Source organism: Rhamphochromis sp. 'chilingali' (assembly GCF_963969265.1).
Source record: "Rhamphochromis sp. 'chilingali' genome assembly, chromosome: 2".
Lineage (NCBI taxonomy): Eukaryota > Metazoa > Chordata > Actinopteri > Cichliformes > Cichlidae > Rhamphochromis > Rhamphochromis sp. 'chilingali'.
Window position 1 is genome coordinate 25,006,313 of NC_137930.1, and position 14,896 is coordinate 25,021,208.

Sequence of the window (14,896 nt, forward strand, 5' to 3'; positions counted from 1 at the left end):
ACATATATATCAGACCCTGACATATTCAGGCAAGGAATGGAAAAAAGAAAGGATGTGCTTAGAGAAAGTGAATTAATAACACTCCCCTCTTCCTCAGCAGCTACTGCTGATGTGCCCTCGTGGAAGGCACTTAATCCACAGCTGCTCCAGCTTCCAAGTGGGACAAGCACACAACTTCAGTAAGATGAAGCACTGGAAGCTGGATCAGTTCAGACTCCCCTGGATAAATGAAGGATAAATCAGTCCGCAAACATATTCTCACATTTAATTTCAGTAGTCAGAGCATCCAGAGGGACACACAGCACATTTACTTATTTTAAAGTTATTTTCAGAAACGTGTGGGTCACTGTAAGCATCTTCTACCACACTGACATCGGCTAACGCAGGAGGAGCAAGGTGATACAGAGGGATATGCAAGGCTGCCAGTCAAAAAGAAAGCAGCTCTGGGCGATCACCTCCCACAGAAGTGCACCGGCACATTTTTTGACATGCTTTCTTCTCCAAAGCCCCAGGCTTGAAGCTCCAGTCTGTCCTCCTCCTCCTCCTCCTCCTCTCTATCATCTTCTACTATATCTCCCTCCTCGTACAGACTAGGCTCCTCCACAGAGGTCTCCATGTTCGGGTTATAGCTACCGAAAGCCTGCGCCTCACTGTACTCGTAGATGGTGGGGAGGCTGCTGCGTAAACCGAAGCGGCGCCGCAGCGCCACGAGCAGCGGCTGCGGGATGGTGAAGATATCCACATTGTTCCCCAAGTCAATCCAGGCCAGCGTGGGGAACTTCTTGGGCTCCTTCATTACATCTGTCAGGTCTTTCAGGATGGCCGCTGTCAGACGGTTGCCATTAACAGCAAGTATGGTGAGTTTCGGCAAGCAGCTGAGGTAGGGCAGCAGCATGCGTAAGCTGTCGTCCTGCAGTTCAGTGAAGCTCAGGTCTACGGCGGACACCATGTCACTGCTGCTCTGAAGGTAGAAGGCCACGCGGTGGACATCCCGGCCGGAGAGCGGGATTCCCGACAGGTTGACAACGTCTCCCGAAAGCTTCTTTTTCAGCGTGGTCTTCAGGCTGTTTAAAAGAAAAACAAATCATTATCACGATGTTCAAAAGTTTGGTCCCCGAGGTACAAAATGGTGATTTGCTGCAGACATTAAATGTGCAAGAAAATGCTTAGTTATGCAAACACAAGTAGGTGTTACTTATTGATACAGACATTATTGATTTAAGGGCTCCATAATGTAGACTCTAAATGTTCCACTGCTGCAAAAAAGACTGCAAAAAAAGAAACAGCATTAGGCTGAGTTCAGCCCACAATAACACGCAGAAGAGAATTTGCATTTATGTTTCGTCCCGAGGCTCTCAAACAACAAATTTTGTCTCCGGTGCTGAATGTGCGGCGTAGAAAGGCGCCAGGTGTTTTCAGCTTTGAGTGTCATCTGTTTTTTTCACCTCTGTGTCACCTCCAGTTCTACTAGTAAATAAAAAATCCATAAAATAAACCCCACAGAGACAAGAAAATTAAAATATTTGTGATTAAGCAAACCGAGCAAACAAAGCAAAAGTAAACATGTTACCCTGACAAATGAGTCTCCTTGCTATGATCTGGGACTGTAGCGTCACTCCTGGGACACGGATTATTTTGAAAACAGGGATTCAGTGGAAAGTTTGGGTTTTTTGGGGGTTAGAAAAAAGAAAATCGGGCCACTTGTGTTTGAAATATTGTGAGTGACAGGTTAATAAGCCACTGGAGTTGAGATGAATGCAGTTTAGAGATGAGAGTATTCGCAGTTGAGTCTTTATGCCAGGAGCATTAGGATGCGCCACATTTTGCAGTACGCTTTATAAGAATACAGACAGTGTAAAGTTGGGCGTTAGAGGCGATGATTACCATTGGACTGACTCCCTATTAAGTTAATTTAGCCAGAAACTGGCGTTAGCTTTAAATTTAATGTATACACTTGAGAGATGCATGATTCCTCTCCACAAACTGTCAGCAAGAAGGCAAATACATGTACTTCCCTGAACTTTTCCCTGTCAGGATTTGATAAATGGCTGTTAGGATATTGTGTAGAACAGACAGGAGGATAAAAGAGTCGATGATGCACATACAAACAGTCTCGAAAAGGCAAGACACACAAGTGATAAAAGCAACACGTCACCATCTATGTCAGTCAAACTGTGGATAACAGATGTTAGGGTGAAACCATCTGAAAGGAAACTCCTACGCAGATAGGTCCATAACTTTTTGGACAAAGACTCAATTCTTGTGGTTTTGCTTCTGTAGATTGCCACGTTGGACCAGAGCAGTCAAGATGTGATTGAAGTGCCGACATTCAGCTTTAATTTAAGGGGTTTTACAAAAGCCTCGCATTAACTGTTTACAATCTTTTTTTATAAATGTTAACATTTCAAGAATGTTTATCCAAAGTAACTGGACAAACAAACACAATTTTAAATATATAATATATGTTTTTGATAGTTGGAGGAAATGCCTTTGACTCCCTGGAGTGTAGAACCCGTGGATGTTACCAAACGCGGTTTCCTCCTGCTTGTTTGTGGGTTTCTTTAGGTTTGTCTTCAGTTTTTTAAAAACCTGCCCCACTAGGTTGAGATCAGTTTACAGACTTGGCCACTGAAGAATATCCAATTTCTTTGAATTGAGAAACTCTTGGTTTTTTTTGCACTTTGCTTTGGGTCATTATCCCTGTGCGCTGGGAAGTGCCATCTGATCGGTTTTGCAGCACTGCTTCTTCTCTCAGCACTTACATCATCCATAAAAACTAGTGACCCAGTTCCACTGGCAGTCACACATGCCCAACATTACCTCCACATGTTTGCAGTATGCATCAGTTCATCTTGGTTTCATCCAAATATATGTGCAGGCTCTATTAGGTTTTTTTCTGGCAGTCTAATCTGGCATTCTTGTTCTTGACTGTAACCAGTGGTTTGCACCTTGCACCCTCTGTGTTTACATCTCCTGATTTAGGACCCCATGCAATCTGCATGTTATAAGAATAAGAGGAAGTACAGCATCATTTATAAGAACAAGTTTGTGGCAGTAAGGACGGACCCGACCACATATTTGCACTTTGTAACACTATTCCCGGTTGCTGCTCTTTTAACTCTGGCTGCAGCTTCCCAGCTGCCAGCCACACATACGGCACAACAACAACAAACTCAGGTGTCAGTCTCCACTGCAGGTCACCACAAACCACACCCGCCACAACAGAATGGATACTACGGAATCTCTCCATTTAGCAGGAACACAGTGAAAGGTGAAATACTACTATCGGTAACTATCAGACTTCCAGATCTGTCATGGAATTGCTCAACAAAACATTTGCTTTATAAAAGAACTTGGTTGAATATGGATAGCTGAGCTAAAAGGAGGAAACATACATGTTAGGGCGGTACAGGAGTGTGTAGACAGAGCCTGCTGCAGAACACTGTTTTTTTTGAAGAAGTCAGAGGAAACAGATATGCCAAACAAATGGAGAATTAGTTAAAGAAAATCAACAAACAGCAGAAAAACGCTCTGTTTGAGCGACCAGAGGTTCATTCTGTTTTTGTCTTAGTCCTGTTTGCTTTTCCTCGCCCCTCTGCCTCCTCAGGCGCAGTAAAGTCAAGTCAAGTCAAGTCAAGTTTATTTATAGAGCACATTTAAAAACAACCAAGGCTGACCAAAGTGCTGTACAGTAAATACAGATAAAAATACAATAGAACACAATTTCGTAATAACACCTCGCTGATAAAAATAAAATAAAAATATATAAAACAAATAAATTAAACCTTTCTAAAAGCCAATGAAAAGAGGTGAGTTTTAAGAGCGGTTTTAAAAGTTTCTAGGCTTTTGGAGAGTCTGACGTGAGGAGGTAAACTGTTCCACAGTCTGGGTGCAGCCACAGCAAACGCCCTCTCTCCCTTTGTCTTTAATTTATACCTGGGAACATCTAAAAGCATCAGGTCGGCTGACCTCAAAGATCTCCTGGGGCGATAAGTACTAAGGAGTTCTGACAGGTAAGAAGGTGCAGTGCCATTTAAAACCTTAAAAGCCAGCAATAAGATTTTAAAATCAATCCTAAAGGCAACTGGGAGCCAGTGGAGAGAGCAGAGAACCGGAGTGATGTGGTCTCTTTTTTTTGAACCGGTCAACAGGCGAGCGGCAGCGTTCTGCACCAGTTGAAGGCGATGTAGACAGGAACGATCTAGGCCAGCATAAAGGATTATCCCTACATCTCTCTCTGCTCTCTGGTCTGTCTGGGAGCCTCATAAATTGGCAGGCTGTGCTCTTTACATCTGTCACCCTCTCTGCTCGGTTAAGGGAAAGAAGAAGATCTGTAGCACACCGGGGCTGCGATTCGCAAGATTATTGATTTGAGGAGTAGGCTATAATTCATCTCTCCCTCCCTCATATCCTCACTCCTGCTCACTGCCTCTCACTTTCTTGCTCTTTTCTATTTTCTTGGCCTCTTCGGTTTGTTTTGTTCACAGCCTCACAGTCTCTCCTGTTCTAAATCTGATCTGCTGAAGCAAACATATTCACCCCTTCATTCTCTCATTTTTGAATGGCTCCCTTCAAAAGGTTATTGAATTGCACGCACCAGGTACACCTAAACCTCTAATAATTAACAGATTAAAAGACCTAGAACAGTTTTCATATGAGAATGAAAACCGTATTTTTGGGTTATGTATTATAGGGGACATCCACAAAGTGAATCTCCTGTTCCATCACATCCTAAAAATACTGGCAGCTGCCAGCGCTACACTGCAGCCTCCTAGTAGATACATGCATGGTATAAATTTCAAAGTCCTACATCGCCTCGTTCTCCAGTTATCGCATTCACAAGATTTTCAGAAAACATGACCTCTGACCTTGAGGTCAGACTCGAACTCGTCCAATATTTTTAGTAGATACACTTATGCTATTGATTTTAAACGCCTACCTCTCCTCTTCCTCGAGTTATCGCATTCACAAACGTAGGTGTGCACGCCACTTGCCTGGCCGCCCACCCGGCGGGGTGATGACAATACCCCATCAGTCTTGTACTGCTGAGGGTAAAATGCTCAACTGGATTGATGTCTGCTGACTGTGTCATTTGATTACAGTGGCTCAATGCCATGTTCAAGAAACCAGTTTGAGATAATGACACAGCGAGTTATTGTGGTGGAAGCAGCAATCAGAAGACGGTCATCACAACACTGTGGTCATAAAAGGACGGGCATAGTCACGGACAATACTCAGGTAAGCTGTGACATTTAAACAATGCTAAGAAAGAAAATATAGCCACATCATTATACCACAACAGCGGTACCCAACCCCCGGGCCACAGACTGGTGTCGGTCCGCGAGTTGTTTGCTCTGGGCTGCGAGAGTTGAGGCTCGGGTGTGAAATTGATGGTTCTCAGGGTTTTTAACATTATTTTTTTAATTGTTTTTATCGTTAACTTGGTTTCCCTGGGTCTTTTCCCGTGTCTTATAAATAAATCTTCTTTTTTCTGGTACCGGTACTGGTTTTATTTTGTTGTATTATTCCGCAACATGTGAAAATATTGTCGGGCATAAACTGGTCCGTGGTGCAAAAAAGGTTGGGGTTGTACTACAACACATCCATGCTGTCATGTTTTTTATTTTATTTTAACCCTATCATCTGGAAATCACAGCAGAAATTGAGAGTCATCAGACCTGGCAACACCAATCTTCTTGTTCAGCCCATACAAAAGTTTTGCTGACAAGAGTGGCACCGATTGTGGTCTTCTGCTGCTGCAGGTTCAATATGCTGTGTGTTCAGAGATGCTCTTCTGCATACCCTGGTTGTAATGTTTTTTTAGCCTTCCTATTAGCTCAAAGGAGTCTTGACATTCATCTCTTACCTCTGGCATCAACAAAGCATTTTCACCATGAGACCTGCTGCTCACAAGATATTTTCGCCTTTTTAATGCATTTTCTGTAAACTGATGGCTGTGTGTGAAAAATCCAGAATCAGCAGTTTCTAAAATACTCAAACTGGCCCGTCTGGCACCAGCAGTCTTGCAGCATTCAAAGTGATATTCATCTTTCTTCTCCATTTTGATGTTTGGTTTGAACTTCAGCAGGTTATTTTGATCTCGTCTGCATGCCTTGAGTTGCTGCCATGTGATTGGCTGATAACAGTGAACGTTAGTGAACCTAACATAATAACAACATACAATCCTAACCAGGGCAATTGATGTGCAAGTATGTCTGACCTTCAAGAAGCTAATTTGCAGAGATTCAGTTAAACAAAGGTTTTTTTTTCAGTGCTACTTTTCATGTAATTTTTATGTTCTACCTGTACCAGTGCATGTGACACAGCACAGGAGCCTGAAAACTGTCCAAAGTCTTCTATGCTAATTTTCATTGCTTAATTTGTAATATATATTTTTTTAATTTTCCATGGTCCCCCTCTGATTCGTTCTCATTGTCCCCCTGTTACACCTAGTTTGGGGATCGCTCCTCATATTTGACGTTAGTTTCTCGGCAAATTCTGTGATCTCTTATATGTTAACAATTAAATTACTATTCAATAATTTTTTCTCAGTTTAATAATACAGAAAACAGAAAATGATGAATGAGGTTTGCACATTGCTAAGAAGCAACTTAAAAAGCAGGAGAAGTCTTCTTGGGTTAATCAACCACAGGTTTTCTGTTCCACTGTGCAGCTTCTGCTCTTTACTGTCATCTAAGTGACTATTGTTCTCTCTGACTTATTTATAGGAGGTTTTCCTCCTTCTGCTAGAACCTTTCCCTCTCACCTGTGGTGCCTTTGCATTCATGTAGAAAGAGCTATTTCATGAGACAGGCACAGTAGGTGCTGCAACTGAGTAGGTGGTGCACGGGGAGGTGGGGCTCTAATATGATTTTAATGAGACAGAGTAAAGACCCCCCCCATCCCCCAAAATGTGCTTCCTCCCAGCTCCGTGAGCTCAGTTCCACCCACGGGCTCCTTAGTTAGCTGCAGGCCCAGGGGGTATAAGTAGGATTTCTAAAGCCACAGTGTATGCAACTGTCCATCAGCATGAAAATGATAACAACATAAACAACAAAATGTCTTATTTTGCTCTTTCTGATGTGGTTGCACACTTGTAGGCAGTGGTGCGTTTCCTCTTGGACCAGCTCAGTCACAAACAACTTCAAAGGCTAGCACGTCCCCATAAATATGATGTGAACGAGAGCGTCCCCAGCTTCGGGACCAATTTAAAAGCAAATAACTGAGGAAAATCCATCTATTGACATCTTCAGGAGCAACTGATACAACAGCGCAGGAATCCAATAATGGCTGAGTCTCATGTGTCAAACTATTGGCTGCTTAAATGTGGGTTCACACAGGCTGTCTAATTGCTTTTCATATGCCGTCTTTCCTCTGGGATGTTGTTAACTTTTATCCACTGAACCAGGGTCCTTGTTGATTTGTAGTTATGTAAACCCCAGAGGTGGAGACTAAAACATCTGGGGTTTGTGACGTTAAAAATGAGTGCAGGCAAAGAGAGTGGAGTGCACAAAAAGGGTCAGAACAAATTGAAAGAATCATGACTTAATGAAACATTTTTGAGAATTCGGTTTAGGAGCTACACGAGTGATTCAGCGTGTTTCAGACTGCAATGGAGTTAGCGCTGATTAAAAAACCTACAGTGGCTTGATCTATTGCACAATCTGCTGCTGTTGAGACAGAGATTTATTCAGTCTAGGCTGCCCGGCGACTTCTGTGCCTTTTGAATACATAACAGCTGATTTTTTTTTTTTTTTTTTTTTAAACAAAAATGAATAGAAAAATATTCATATTCAATTTGCAACTTTTATTTCCAGATGTAAAATATACAACTTTGGCTTTTTTCCCATTTTCACTGAAACATTTACCAGATACATGTAGGAGTTGTAATTTTGTTCTATACATCCCCAGACAGCATTAAAGCCTCTCCATTAAGGCTCGGTCGTAGCAGGTCCATTGATTTCTGCATTCACACTCATTTTCTGTTCCCCGTTAGTCTCCACTCAGTCTAGCTGTCTCAAAAAGTTAAGTGCCCATCATTAGTCTGCAGCTTCCCTCCTTCACCAATGTACTAATCAATTTTTGCTTGAATGCAACCAAACACTTTCTCACCACTGAACCAGGCAGAGATGGAAGGCTGAGGAGATGAACACATTTAAAAAGAGCTGATAGGGTGAGAAATGTGGGGAAAATCTTATCTGCAGACTTCATGACTCGTGGACTACATGGATCTCTTTTTATCCTGGGGAGCTAGAGCCAACCCTATCTGGGCATAGAATGAGAGGCGGGGTATTCTTGCATAGGTCACGGGTCCATCACAGGGCAAACGTAAAGAGAAAGACAATGCTTATATTCACACCTACGGCCAATTTAGACTGACCAGTTAACCTCACATGCATGTCTTTGTACTGTGGGAGGAAAGCGGAGAACCTGGGAAAAATCATTAATCTGTTTCTTGAGATGCTAACTGCATGGCTGACATCTCGATTCATCTTTTCACTCATGCAGTTGCATATAGTTTCTGTAAAGAACTATTACTGTTAAGCAGTTATTTTTTAAAATTAAAAAAGCTTGCTAACAATAATGAGATGTATGATATTAAATATGCCTCACTGTCATTATAAGTTATTAAAATGACCCCCAACTGGTCACGGCAGATGGCTGCCCCTCCCTGAGCCTGTTTCTACTGCATTTTTATTCCTGTTAAAAGGGAGTTTTGTTTCCAAGTAACTTCCTCAAGTGAGAAATTCTGACTTTAATCACAGAATTTGGGTTTTTATTTTTTCACAATGATGAAAAAAATTATAATTCTGAGGCGAAAGTCAAAATTCTGACCTCAAATAAAACAGAACAAAAAAAATCTATAAAAAACCCCTCCAAAACAAAGCAAAACTCACAAAACACAATGGAAGTGTTTTTGTGGAGACGGTAGAAATGACAAGCTAACATTTTACTGCTAATAGCAAACATGCGCTGGTTTTGTATGAATTATGCGATTTAAACACACACTACCCCTTTTCTCCCTCACAACACTGAAGAATTCTCTGCTTCTCTTAAGTTTGTTCCGGTCCCTCAGATGTTTTCTTTTTTCTATTGTGTTTTTATTCAATTTCCATTGTGTTTTGTGTGCTTTTGCAGCAATTTTTATTGTTAATTTACAAGCGTCTTCTTAAATTACAGTATATTTGACCTCTTGGGGCCACTGTAGATTTCTGACTTTTTCCCCCCTCATAATTTTAATGTGATAATTCTTACTTTTCTCACTTTTTTCTTTAATTATAAAAAACTCTTACCCTAACCTATAACCCTAACCTCTATAATCCTCTAACAGCACCTCTGAGTAGTGTTTTCATAGCGTTATTTTATTTAATTTTCTTTTGACAAATAAGGTCTTGCTGTGCAATCGATTACACTAACAGCCCATCCAAGAAGTCTCCAGTCTCTGTTATGAAATATATTAATTTCTTGGTTTGAAGCATTATTAAGCAGATATGTCTGTGTGGGCCATACAGCTGAAGTTTGTGGGTGATTTGATGGTGGCATTATCCATATTCTCTCCAGTCTCTTAAAAGCATGAAAGCTGAATACTTTATTACAAATTATAACCCATTAATAAATCATTTATATTATATAATCTGTCTCATTAGAACATGTTATTAGAAAAGGTCTGTGGTCCATTTGCACAGCTCTGACCAAGTTCAGCATGTCCGTGATCACATCAGAGAGAATAACGAGCAGTATCTCAGCTGTGAGGAGAAACTTCTCTGAACTACAAATTTGATTTGAATTTTTTCCCGCTGAGCATGCAGAGATACACCAGATTCATTTCAGGGCAATAAAATAAAAGCACTTAAGAAACACTGGATGTGGATGCTGTACCACAGACCCGTGGCACGACCAGATCAATGTCTGCTTCATCAACGCTTTGGTCTTGACTTGTTTATACCTCAGATCGATCTGAACTGTTTTGCCTCCGGGCATTTGTATAATACATGCGTGGTAGTCTGTCTCAGTCAGGGAGGGCCTTACAAGGGTCCAATGTACTGTACAAACTCATCGCTGAAAAGTGAGCTGCTAAAGGGCCGATCCTTCAGTTCTCTGCAGATGTCACTTCAGGCCTTTTGACTGCAGGCTCAACATTTTCTCCACCAGCTTGTGGAGCTTGACTCAGTTATAGCATCGGCTATGTGTCACTCTTACGCCTCAGGCTACTTTGGCCCGTGTTAATGAGGATTCTTTACAGCGACTCTAAAAATGGAGTTGAATTTGCACAACTATGCAACTGTCATACTGATACTACGGTTCCTGCAGAAAATGCACTAGGAAACATGAAAGTGGTGATTACATACACCATCCAGAGTCCTCCAGTTTCATGGGGATAATGGCACATTTTCTGGGAAGGAAAAAATAGCCTCAAAGCTCATTTGGATTTGGATTAAATTTCAGTGAAACATTTAGCGGATGGGCTGATTAAGGCTGCCTCTATTGTACACTGTCAATGCAGCAGCTTGAGGCTGTGCAGTGTTTTGACATCTCAAATCATTCACTTGGTTCTTGGAAACTTTGAATTCGAAGTTTCGGGGAAACGTCGGTGTTGACTGAGAAAGAAGTGACAGCGTGTGCCCTTAAAATGAGAAAAGCTCTCGCTATTTTTTGTTTTGTTTTTTTGTCTCATCTCACCGAAAGACACAAATCATGGAAAACACAGGTCGAACAGTCTCCAACTTACAGTCCCACCCTTAAAGATGCAGCGCCATTAGTCACCATCCGCCTTTCGTACGAGTCTGAAGGTGGAGTTTTAATTAGCACAAAGAAAAACAGGAACAAAAAAGACTCCAGGGTCTGTCGAGTTTCTATAAACCACAACTATAAGCTACTCCATCACACAACTCTCAGAGGTCTCTTCACACATCGATGTGGAAAACACGTCAGACTGCACAACCTGCTGTGACATTTTTTCTCATAAAAAAAAAAATTTCCCACCAAAAAATGTAAGTAATGTACAGTACAGCGCAAAAGAAACCAAATGTCTTTGACTCCCATGTAAATACCACTAACATTAACGCCCTGTTATGTTCATTTTACACCAAAAATAACACAAACGGCCCAGCGACGCAATGACGCGGATCTCTTCTAATGACATGTAAATTCAAACCAAAAGCATATCGTTGCCTTTGTGCCGATGATACTTACACCTCTCGGTACAGGATGTACCACAATTCAACTGCGCAGTGTGGCAGAAGCAACACGTGCTTCTCGGGTGAGCTATAAATTCACCCATGATTTGATTTCATGTGACAAATTAGATGATTGGGAGGAAAGAGCGCTGCGACAGAACACATAGAAACAGTTTGCATTACATAACTGTATATCATGGAGGAGTGTGCCTGTCTCTGCTACACCGTGTCACGGCGCAGTTATGAAACCAGCATTAAAATGCAGGGCTCCAAACACAGGCCCGGGGGCTTGATCGTGTGGAGTGATCTGTGTCAGCCTTCAAGGAAGGAGACCCCGCAGATCATCAAAAACACAACAATCCTTATTTATGTTTTAGTGAAGCAGCCTTATCTCTGATTCACAGTTAAAAACATGAACGGTTAGGAGAGGAGAAACCATCAGAAAGAAGCTCTTGAAATGCATAAAGAGGATTTTATTTCAGTTAAACGAACTACACCAGCGATCTTCAGTTCAAAGATCAACACATTTAATCATTCTAATTATTTAATTGTCACCCCGTGCCCTGAAGTCACTGAGCGCCTCCTCCTCCCTCCGCCTCACTCTGCAGGATCTCCACGGGAAGCCCTCAATTATTCATGGACAAGGATGGTGGATGGATCTTTAAGGCTGTATTAAAAGTGGAGGTCAGAGAGACAGGAGATCGAGGAGACTGAATGTGGCGTGCATTCAAGTAGAGTACTCCATCGCCGAAGGGAAATAAAAACAGGGACGGTCACATTTTACAAAAAACAGACATCTGTAGTTCATATTTTCCCACAAACTCTTTCCCCTCCTCAGTTATGCGTTGACCTTGAGGCGTAGTCAGAGGTCAGGCACGCTGTGTCAGAGCCTGTTTGGACTGCCAGAGTACACTTCAGGGGGGTAATTTGGCTCCAGACAAATAGGTCACGCATGCTTTAAAGGCAGATGACACAAAACTTAGTTTGCAGATGTCACAAGTACAGTAAAAACATTAAAGAAGAACTAGATAGTTAATTTTACCAGCAGCAGATGTGCACATTATTGGTAACAGCTTAATATTTAGCTCTACGCTAAAGTGTTGGACAGATGTAAGTTTCAACTGTTGATGGCTTAAAGAAGAACAAAAAAATGTCTGTCCACAGTTTCATGGTTTTAATAGGTCAAGGAAGCACAACAGCTAAAGTCAGAAAGTAACCAAAAGGTGCTTTCAGACCTGAGTTAGAGGAACTGTCTGGGACTAAATGCCTAATCGGGTGCTGTCCCATCAACGACACACCTTTAAAGGCTTTTTCTTCCGTGTATTTGCACCACTTAGTACACACACATGATTGGATTACTAGTATAGCTGCTGCTACTACTATACAAACAGTGTCCTGTGTATTGTGTTGAGAAAGGCAACGTTTCAACCAGAAAGCAGGGTTGAAATGTGTAGTGCTATACTGTCGCTATAACACCATTACACTGCATGAAACATATGTTCACATGTTTCCAGTCAGCTTCTTCAGTTTCCCTTCACGGAAAGGCCAAGGATGTGAGCTGAGGACCAGTTTGCCTTGCTCGGTTGACATTGTGTTGTATTTCCTTATACAGACGTAAAAACTTTAACAAAGCTTAAAGTAACACTGTTGTTTGATTGTCTCCACAGATCGTGTTTACATCATCGTGTTGTTTTGGTTTCTTTTTTTAGGGGTCACCACATCTCACCCTAGCATACTTTCCTGTCACGCCAAGACTCTGGATGTCTTTCATTACATCCATGAACCTCCTATGAGATCTTCCCTTTTTCCTCTTGCCTGGCAGCTCATTCTTCAACATCCTTTGTTCAATATATCCACTATCCCTCCTCTGCATGCGACCAAAGCATCTCACTCTTGAATATTTGACTTTGTCTCCAAACTGCTCAACCTGAGCTGTCCCTCTCATATACTCATTTGTAATCCTATCCATCATGCTCACTCCCAATGACAGCCTGAGCATCTTCAATTCTGCCATCGCCAGCTCGACCTCCAGTCTTTTTGTCAGTGCCACTGTCTCCAAACAATAGACTAGGTCTCACTACCATCTTGTTAACCTTCTCTCTCACTCTTTCTGTCACACATGAAATCCGACACTTGTCTTCAACCGCTCCACCCTGCCCGCATGCTCTTCTCTTGCTTTGGATGATTGGCCCCAGTTTGCATTTCCACCCATCTCCCTCTCATTCACTTATTTTCAAACAGATTATGTTTGCATACATTTTTGATATATCTTTCCTTAACACTGGATACCACAAAGTATGAATATATAAATAAGAACTCTGACAGTCTGACAGACCTTGTGCACAAAGACCAAGAACTTCCTCCTGCAGTGTTTAAAAAACCTGGCCGGTAACTAAAGTCCTGTCCACAATTAAAACAAGTTTCTCATTGTCACAGTTGGGCTGAAGTGAACAGATCCAGCTTTCTTTGCTTTTATTTGCTTTCTCTTTTCGGTGTTAACGTTTCCCACGCCATCCAATGTCGGTAAGCATTATTATTCCATCCCCTGGTGCATATTTGAGTTACATCACTTCCAAGTTGAGACCCACTTGGTGTTCCCAGCAAATTATCACAGCAGCAGAGGTAAAGTCAGGACATCATGACATGAAAGTGAGTAGAATACATCGTCAGGGAGCCAAGAAACTTTCATGGTCAGTGTGTTTAAGATTACTGAAATTTCTTTATTTCTTTGCCTTTGCTCATGTTAGCAGTTTCCCCCTCTTTTCCCTGTATCTCACAGGATGTGTGTTAAGGAAGTCTCTGCCATTAAAAAAGATTTCTCACCATTCTTAAGCCAAAATATCGATTTATTAGCTGAAAATGTTGACTTACAGATTCGACTTCTGAATAATTAAATCAAAATTGAAAAACAACTTGAAATTTTGAGTTAAGTTAAACATTTAAGATAATAATAAATAGAAATAACTTGAATGTGTCCTCATGTGCCTTTGTTCTTCTCATCACTGTCTGGTTTAATTTATGAGCGCCTCACTGTGCATTTCTCACTGCTGTCTATTTGATCTGAGTGGTGTATTTCAGCCTTTTTAAAGCCAATGAGTCAAAGCAGCGTTTTGTTATTGCGTTTCTTAAAATTAACACTTAGAGTAGCTCTGCTTCCATCATGGTGTCCTTTCAGAACTTCACCTTAAAAACACCATAAATATCCCATCTGGTCTGACTTTCCCAGAAAGATAAATTAAAGACAGACATTTTTTAAAACCACATCAGTGTAAATGTTGTCTTGAGGTAAGCTCTGAGTCAAATATTGCTGTGGCTCTGGAAGGATTGTGCAAAAGGGGAATTCTCGAAATAACAGCAAGGAAACGAGGAAGACGGGAGTTCTTTAAAGATTAGAGCAAATGAGGCTGAGGAGAGCAGAAAAAAGCTAGTTAGAAAATCCCACTGAGCTTTTTTCCCTTGTGATTAGTGAAAAGCTGTCACAGATTCGGGGCTGAAGCTGTAAAAGTGGTCATGGGCATCCAAACTGTTAAAGAGATGTCTAGAGAATTTTCACTACTCAACCAAAATTAGTTGTATAGTGAAGATGCCTGGATGGCTTTTCACTCGTTAGTGCTGCAGAGGTGTGATTCCGAAGTGACAACATGACATGAAGTGCCACTTGTGCAAGTGCAGCCTATGAGCAAAGGCACGGAAAAGGTGATCTTGTTAAAGTAGGAAGG

General features: G+C 41.5%; 1 protein-coding gene across 1 annotated transcript in view; it reads right to left on the reverse strand.

The window, feature by feature from the left end:
• Nucleotides 1–250: 250 nt before the first annotated feature.
• The window catches only part of lrrc75bb (leucine rich repeat containing 75Bb), a 36,130-nt gene continuing 21,484 nt past the window's right edge, over nt 251–14,896 (reverse strand). Inside the window, exon 4 of the mRNA XM_080865129.1 lies at nt 251–1,064. Coding sequence (XP_080721255.1) covers nt 452–1,064 — 613 coding nt within the window. The 3' untranslated portion in view covers nt 251–451. The remainder of the gene's footprint in view (nt 1,065–14,896) is intronic.